The following is a 9,615-nucleotide window of genomic DNA, read 5'->3' on the forward strand; positions in this document are numbered from 1 at the left end:
TGTTTGGAAGAAAATGGTTCGTATTAATCAGAGACTGTGGTCAAACTGACTAGACTATTTATCGAAAGACAAAATATACCTAAATAAAAGACTTCATTTACGTCACACGATGGGAGCTGTAGTTGCAGAACCGCAGAGCTCAAGTAACCTTTGAGGTCAGCGAATACGTCAAAATGATCAACAGGACACGGTCCAGCGACCAAACTGATAAAATAATGGCGCCTAGTGGCCGGTCTTAGTATGACTTTGTGAATTAGAAATGTCTTGCTAAGACAACCAATGCATATAACATCTATATCTCCACAACTCTACTCATGTTCAAGGAATAGCTGTAAATCTCTTTTGTGTTATCCACGCCATAAAAGCTCGAAAGGAAAACCCTTGCTGTCTCTAAAATTGTCATTTTCTCAAATCTTTACTCAAAAACTTACGATAATTTCTACATGTAAATTGACAAGCCCAAGAGAAAAATTCAATGTAAATTATTTTAACACTCTTTACGATGTTTCCAATCTAAATTTTGCATTTTGTGGCCTTTCGGTGACCTAATGGTATGTTTGTTCATCTTTGATCGTTTGCACGCCCTCATTTGACCATTGTGAGGTTCTGACTCATTTAAATTGTTCCTGCCTACTTCTACAAACAATCCATGATCCAAATTGCCAATTATATCTATCTTTTTCTCATGATACCACATGTTAGTACACACTACATTGGTTGCCGCGTTTACTTTCATTACATCAGGATAAAATATCATTTACGATACATCTTCAACCAGAGCGCTAATGACAGACACACTGACTTATGAAAAAAGTTACCAGTAAACTGCAATCAAACCTCGGCCCAGCAGACCAATCCGTCCAAAGACAAAAACCAACGCAGCCCAGTATCTATCTCAGCTCAAAACCAGCGCGGCCTACATTTGACTCAGTTAAAAGCCTACCAGGTCGCTCCGTCTGCTGGACCTCAATGTCTTGTACCCGCTAACAGTCATCTACAAAGAGTACGCAATCAAAGTACAATCTGTGACAAAAAGCAAGCCGTCAAAGATTGCGAATGCGTGCAAACTGTGGTGTTGTTTTATTTAAATACTGTATCGAGCACTGCGTTGGTTTACGACAAGTAGTTGGGGCCAAATTGTAGAAATCCGGCAACATTGCCACTCATGAAAGACATAATCGTTTGTCAAACAAGGCAGAAAGCATCCTTTAGTCACACATTTGGACTTTCAAAATGCCATGACTGTTCTTTACAGCTTGCATGGGCTCATTTTTAAAGTCATGGGAAGAAAATGAGTGTTTTAATGCTGTAATGCTGTCATGTATTTTGGGTTTCGCTAGTATAGTTTTTGCTGAGTCATTTAACGTTAAATTTAGATTAAAAGAGAGATTATAATTATGTAAAATAACATTTTAACGGTGTGTTTGCTTGACTTATCGGTATGTGTACCTGTGTTGCAATATATTTTATTCTGCTCCTCTGATAATCGAATTTTGACTGTGATGACTCAGCAAAAATCTTAATAAGCGAAACCCCAATACATGAGCAGGTGTTTAAAGTAATTTGTTTTTATAAAGATTGTAGAGGAGCAACATGAGAAAAAGCGTTTCGTTAGTTAAACTAATTCAGCATTCAACCAGAATAGTATACCTTGGCAGTGAAACGGACATTACAGATTATTCTCAGCGAAAAATCTTCGCAATAAGATCTTTGTTACCCTAGAGGCAGAAGGATGGCGTCTACTACATGTAGCTAAATGAGAAATACTCTTTACAAACGAAGAACAACGATACATAAATTAACGTTCAAATTTTAATACTGAGTCTCTTTCTATAGAAAAGCATTACATTACATTTTAAGTGACTTTGACTGTAATTTCCGACGATTGAACTGTTATAGTTAGTACACACAGGAAACATGGAAATAGAAAACCATAGTCATACAACTGATGTGCTTTGCTTATCTATGAAAATTGAAGCAAATGACAATAATTTGATTCGAACTGACTAGATGAAATAGACAATGCTTGCTGGAGATCACTATGTATCAATCTATTGACATCGACAGCGGTCGTTTTTTGACTGGCTGTTTTGAAGTCTTTCTATACACGATTCAAGATGCGTTTTCCAACGACGGAGACTCCAGGCTTGCTGACGGTGACGATCATAGTGTTCCCTTTGATTTCACGAGTCTCTGTGATGCCTTCGCCTCCGGTGCCCTTGAACACCAGTTTACCTCCTTCATCTGATGCAACGACGGTGAATTTCTTGCCATGGCCCGGGATTTCCAACTCGAAGGGACTACCAAGCTGGAAGGTGTGCTCCAGGCTGCCTTTGTCGGTTTGTGTCTTGAAGGTGTAGTTGCTGCCATCTTTAGAGCATTCCACAATACTTGATAGGGTGCCAGCTTCCTGTGCTGCTTCGGGAGGTGCTCCGGCGGCCAGCAGGAACTCGGTCATGTTCTCTGCTCTGTCAAATTTCCACTTGCCAATGAAAGCCATGTTGAAGTCTCGACACAGGGAAAACTACGGTCAGTCAGTCTTGGCAGCCGTCGGCTATGTCTGTTTGGCGTTACTTGTCCAGCGATGCTCGACGTTTTATAGAGCAAGTTCGCTAGATAATGAAGAGACTGAAGATGGCACCGATAAATGTCAAATTTCACATAAATTTCTGTCTCTTTGATAAACTTTAGCAGACCTAAATATAACCTAATAAATGATAACTCCAGGTTTTTAAAACTAAACAACCAGGGATCATTTGGTACGGGTCGTCGCTGATATTATCGTCCCGTAGAACGCATTTTAGTTTGACCACAGTGGGGACTGATGTGATATATTTTCCGATAGTCAAAGTGTATATGCATTTTCGCATACTTTTTATCAGTATATTCAGCAAACGGTAATAGTTATGGTGTCGACGTGTTTCTGAAGATATAGTGCATACACGCTGTTAGACGGGGAGAATGTAAAGTGACAAATTTCATGTGTCATGCACAGAGTACACAAGTGCAGATATGTACAATACAATACCGTAACGATACAAAGCCTCACAACTGAAGGTTAGCTTCAGCTATTGACCAACAGATCCTGTCTTCGTCATGATTGTGATTCCAATTCATCAAACCCAATCTCTGATCTCTATGAAGCCAAAAACACTGTCGTCTGCAGACGTGACACAGTCCGCTCAGCAAGTTCATATAATTCAAAAATCATGGAACAGAATATATGGTGAAGTAGAAAAAATATAGTGGATTAAATATCGAATAATTAAATATCATAAATTGGATATTTGTACAATGATATATGTGCCAACTGTTGTGCGAATACTGCTGTAACCTAGTTAAATTATATTGACCGAAATTTCTCCAGAGGTCGCTATGAGTACAATGGTATGGTTTAGGCAGATGGTCCTGAATTCGAAAATGTCATTATATTACTGGAACTATCTCACTCAGCGTTTTGAAATTCCAAATACTCAGCTTGTCGATATGGACTGTATATGTATCTTCTACATTAATCAAATTCAGTTCCGGACTTTGGTTCTTAATCGTCAACGACAATGCATTACACACTACACATCGACACATTGATACGCAGTGTAAAATTTACAAACCAAATACTTGCCACTGCAAACTGCTGCAGAAGGAGGACCAAGGTACGTTAGTGGATTCGACGAAAACGATATTGAAAATATTGCCAGAAATTGCAAGCAGCATTTTCTTTAGCTTTAATACACAGAACAAAATATTGAAATGTGAATGTATAACAATTTGCTCAAGCAATGGAAATGCTTATCATCTTCTTTCGGGTGGTTATCATTTCCATATAATGTCTAAAAGATCGATAATTTTGACTGGGGGAGAGAATTTGCCGGATCAGCCAAGGCCATGGTAAACGGATTTTCCCCTTAAAAGTTTAAATTGCTAAACCAAATCTAGTCTCTTCGAAAGGAACATGATAAGACAACGGCACACACAACGCAAACCATGTGATTCATTGATCGCACAAGACGCCACTCAATCGTCTTCAAGAGTAAACTGCCGGTGCTTAGACGCTCTTCAGAAAACTGTTATTGGAAAAGATTTTTATTTCATGGCCTCAAACACTCCTGCTATGACCCGCAAATTCTGCTCAGGATTTGCCTCTGCCTTTTGTTAGGTACGGCATATGCATTTCAAATAATATGTCACAACTATCAAACTTTGGCATATGTCAATATACCTAGAAAATCCGGTCAAAAATTAGGCGCACTCAGTTTTTACACACGTGGGCTATTGTCATAGCGATGTCTGTCTGTCTGTCCGTGTGTGTGTGTGTGTGTGTGTGTGTGTGTGTGTGGTGTGTGTGTGTGTGTGTGTGTGTCTGTCTGTCTGTTGCAAGAACTGATTAGATTTTGGTTAGTGTGGCTTGCATATTAATGAAGTTATGCAATATCGTTTTTTCCGTACAATGGTTTCCTATGGAGACGGTAATGACACTGTAGACATATATCAAGAAATACTGCACAAACTTTCATGTAATTTTCACAGATGACAATCTCAGAACATTATGATGATACTGTGAGTGTCATGTCAAATACCTTCTCATTTGCATATTTAATGAACTTTTGTTATTAGTGAGATAACTCTGAAGTTCCTGCACCAAACTGATGATACTTGCAACAAATATTGATCTGATATATATCTAATTATACTTAGAAGCATTGGACAGTGTCAAGTTAATAATTAGCTCATTTGCATATTTTATGAAGTTTTGTAATTAGTCATATAACTTCGATATAACTTCACCAATGTGATGAAATCTGCTGCAGATACTGATCCGACTGATATCTAACTGTAGTGTAAAGCATTCAGTAGTGTGAAATTAATTAAAGGTTCATTTGCATATTTAATGAACTTTGTAATTAGGTATATAACTCTGAAATTACGGCACAACAGTCTTGGAAATTGGGTACAGATATTGTTTTGATAAATACCTAATTGTACTGAGAAGCATTTGGCAGTGTCAAGTTAACAAATAGGTCATTTGCATATTTTATGAAGTTTTGTAATTAGTGATATACTCCAAAATAACTGCACCAAATGTTATGAAATCTGTGCAGGTACTGATCCGATAGATATCTAATTGTGGTGTAGAGCATTTAGTTGTGTGAAGTTAATTAAGGGTTTATTTGCATATTTAATGAATTTTGTAATTAGTGATATAACTCCAAAATTACAGCGTTAAATTTAATGAAACTTGCTACAGATGCTGATCTGATAAATATCCAATGGTACTGAGAAGCATTGAACAGTGTCAAGTTAATAATTAGCTCATTGCATATTTCGTAAAGTTTTATAATTAGTCATATAACTCCGAAATAATTGCATCAAATGCGATGAAAACTGCTGCATATACTGATCTGACAGATATCTGACTGTGTTGTAAAGCATTAAGTAGTGTAAAGTTAATTAAGGGTTCATTTGCATATTTAATAAACTTTGTAATTAGGTATATAACTCTGAAATGACGGCACCAAATTTTGTGAAACGTGCTACAGATATTGATTTGATAAATCTTTAATTGTGCTATGAATCATTGAACAGTGTCAGGTTGATATAGGGATTATTTGCATATTTAATGAACTTTGTAATCTGTGACATTACTCTAAAATTACTGCATTAAATTAAATTAAACGTGCTACAAATGTTGATCTGATGGATATCTAATTGTCCCATGAAGCATTGAGCAGTGTCAAGTTAATTAACAGCTCATTTGCATATTCAATAAAGTTTTATAATTAGTGATTAAAATCTGAGAGTACTGTGCGATGTTGAAAAAAAAACTTGCTTCATTTAGTGATAACATATATCTTATTGTTCTGTGAAGCGTACTACTATTAATGAACCTGTTGTAAAACACGTGAGCATATTCAGTTCATATCTGGTTATATGAGGCCTAATGACAGAATGCTTAAAATCTGCAAATGGGTGTTTTTTACTTTTCTTTACTCGTACATGTAGATAACGCTTTATTCATTCTTAATGTAAACCTTGACAGGTATGAAAGTATTTAACGACTTAGCGATACTAAACTAAATGTACCTAATAGATCTTGTAAAACATTAAACTTAAATAGATTGATTTACTTGAAGGCTTTGAAAGAAGTTAGAAACAGCGCCAACCCTACTTGTGACTCGTAGAATTGAGTATCTTCAGTGGACGATACTAAATGCGTTTTCGCGCCAACGGCTGTGGTCTTATTGGACGTTCCTCATCAACGTGATCTTCATGAAAGATTTCACCCTCCCGGAAATAACGATATCGAACGGCCTCCATTATTAAATGTTTGATTGGGTGTTATGGTAGCTATGTTCTTTACTATTGTAATTGTCCTTGTTGGTTGCTTAATTTGCCCTCTGTTAGTTTATTACGTCTAAAGCAATCAAGATTCAAAAGAAGAACATCATAGTTAACTTGCAGTTTGAATATATGCAGGCATGAGGAAATTATTGGTAAAAATAAGACCAAAAAGTATACCCCATATTCAAATAAGCCAATTGTGAGGTGAACGGTGAAATCATGAACATAGAAACGAACGAAGTAAGTTTTCAAACTATGGTGGCGATCGTCTTCTCGCTTGAAATATTTTAGGGAATATTTTCTACAAAGGAGACGAGTTACAGCAAAGTGTGGCGGATTTGTCAGATAAGTACGTTTTGTCAGATCTTACATATGAACGATGATTGCGTATATACAATAATTATTGTTTGTGGAAAACTTTAATATAACGAATAGGTTGCACCATCATACAATTACTGATTAGATTACTTTACCTTTCATATGATAAAGTTCGTGATATGCTTGAGAGTCATATTTACGGTCAGCGGAGTATCAAAATGGCTATGGAGGATAGGGCAGCAAATGTACACCGTCTGTTTCATATCTGTTTAAAAGTGTGGTCCGGTCGAACCTGATAGTGTAGCTGAAAATCTGTTTAACAGTTATAAAACTCAATTTATTGTTATGAAGTACCTTTGGTCGGAAGGCGTTAACTTTGTCGTGGTCTCCTTCCTTTGCACGACAAAATGTACCCATGTTAACGAACAGAGGATAGGATGTGGCTACGTTGACATACACTGTGGAACATAGATGCGCCTGTATAAGGACGCTAGTATGTGTATAAATCTTGACTTACAACAAATCCTCATTTCTTGCATATGAATGACGTTTACACTATGATTTTAAGCTTGAAGAGTCTAAAACAAAATATAGTTGTTTTTTTTTTTTTTGGACCTGACATTGCGATTGTGCGGCAATACAATACGCTTTCCGCACATTAACTTTTTTTCCAACGATGTGCCGTTTAGCTTACATACCTGAATAACTGGATAATGTACCAATCTGAAACGGAGTCCAAGCCACGGTGTTGCAAAATTACATTGTAAACCAAATTACGCCCTCAACCGAACAGTGTCGAAACTGATGTTGGGTACATGTAGATTTCAATGGTGGTCATCTTGTAAGCGTTGCTATATGCGGACTTTTGAGATTCATGTCGTATATTTGCTTGCGTTGTATTATTTGACATTCAATAACGGTTATGAAAAATTACAATTAACTGTTTTCCGCTCAGTAAAACGCCACAAACGGCCAACTAATTGCAAACCTTTTGGTTGAAATGGCTGACACAGTCTAGAAATAAAATGAAAAATAACATGTACGCGTCACGGTGGTTAGTTCCGTCCCACTCGGCCAGCTAATTCAAGTATATGAACAATGTAACTTCACTTTATGACTGAAAACTAATTGCAGCCTTTGAGTAATTTAAGGGCCAGTTTCTGTATCGTTAAGAATTTTCACTTGCAAGCTCTTGTTCACCTATTCTCCTTGTCAACACAATTACGTATAAATGCACCGTTAGTGTTTGAATTTGAATTCTAGTCCGGACGAGAATTTTCTTGTCAACAACAACAATGCTGTTCAACATAATCTTATGTACAGGCTGATTTGCATATTTTGCATCTCAAGTGCAATGGCCGAGGGAGTAGAACAAGAAACTGTACTTGAAATTATAAAACAAATATAGTCAAAAGTACTTGAAATTATAAAATAAATATACTGGAAGAGTTACAGTTACTGTGACAGTCCATTAAAGCGTATTTGCCTTCAATAACAGGGGATGTGAGCATAAATGTTTGGAAAGTAAAGGGTAAATACATTTGCCTGATTAAAACACCTTACGATAAATCGAAGACACCTGAATGGTCCTGAGCTGCATTGAAAACGCCAGTAGAAGAGAAAATGTGCTTAGTATTTGTGATATTTGATCGGAGTTAAACAATAGAATCAGATGTATGAGCTGGCAAAATGTTAGGCAGCAGGCGACGAGAGTATACTTATGAGCTGTTGCTGTGCACTTGTGTTGTGCGGGTTGTTGACCATCGACGACACCGACATGCCGACAACCACCTCTCTCACAGGTATTTGAGGTCAAAACGGGTCGGCGACCCAAAAAAATCATAGACAAAAGAATCCAGGGTACATCGTATAATGTCGAACTTTGAACAATTATAAAACTCTTTATGGTTCTTTTGAATATTTTATGACCGACTTTACCGTCTACTTCAGTCGCAAAATTTAGAAATAGCATTGTACTGGACAGGTTTGAATTTAACGACCCGCCAATACCTCTGTTGTCCACCAGTTGATTGTCTCAAGTCTCCTCTACTTTCAAAATCGTTTTTGAAAAGACAGCGCATCGTTAATATAGACTGTGGTCGAGCTGAATCCATATCTAAAGATGGACTAGTTGCATCCGGACGAGAGACTTCACAAAGCTATCGCGATAGCGGTTACATACAAGAGTTCCCGGCCGTCACGTTTATTTAAAGGCTGCATATCGATAGCCATATCAGCTAGCTCCTGGTTTATAAATAATCAAATAGTTGCACTTCATTTCCCGGCCCTCCTACGATAAACATACCTCTTGTCTTGAACATGGAACAGACGGAATATCAGAATGATACACTCCTATCGATAAATTCAATCACTCAGATTTAAATAGGGTACAATGATTTGATAAAGAGGGTTATAAAGTCTGACAAGCACGGACCCCGCTAATGACGGCCATGACATCGCGAGAATTAAATAGTACATTCGACCCTGAATACGTGTACACTTGGGATGTGACCCCAAGCGTATACTGTAGAAGGTGACGATTGGGCGATGACACGGCAGCGGTATAACTGTTATCATCTTAACACATCTTAACACATTGTTACTAAGGCAAACAACATAATGTATGCAAACACAATAACGTTCACCATGGTCTTCCTCATTTTACAGTATTTTGACAATGCAGAGAAAAAGGACTGAATTCAAGATTACTTTTCAACGAACGGCGACAGATTCCGTACATACTCACTAAAACCAGAAAGGACAGAAACTTTGATAAATTTAAAGGCTCTGAAATGGACTAAAACATTCAATTATACATGCCACGGTATTGAAAGACTTCCCACAACTCTAATTTTCCTGCCCATATGTACGATAGTTGGAGTTTTCTTATATCGTTGTGTGCTTGCCGGTCTGTCTATCTGCTTGCCGCTGTCTTTTCAGTCTGCGTTCCCTTTCCCT

General features: G+C 37.4%; 1 protein-coding gene across 1 annotated transcript; it reads right to left on the reverse strand.

The window, feature by feature from the left end:
• Positions 1–2,101: 2,101 nt before the first annotated feature.
• LOC139122213 (fatty acid-binding protein 2, liver-like) lies at positions 2,102–2,500 on the reverse strand. The gene has a single exon (XM_070687636.1). The coding sequence runs from the start codon at positions 2,498–2,500 to the stop codon at positions 2,102–2,104; it is 399 nt and encodes a 132-aa protein (XP_070543737.1).
• Between the last annotated feature and the right edge of the window lie 7,115 nt (positions 2,501–9,615).

This window comes from Ptychodera flava, chromosome 21 (assembly GCF_041260155.1).
Source record: "Ptychodera flava strain L36383 chromosome 21, AS_Pfla_20210202, whole genome shotgun sequence".
Taxonomy (NCBI): domain Eukaryota; kingdom Metazoa; phylum Hemichordata; class Enteropneusta; family Ptychoderidae; genus Ptychodera; species Ptychodera flava.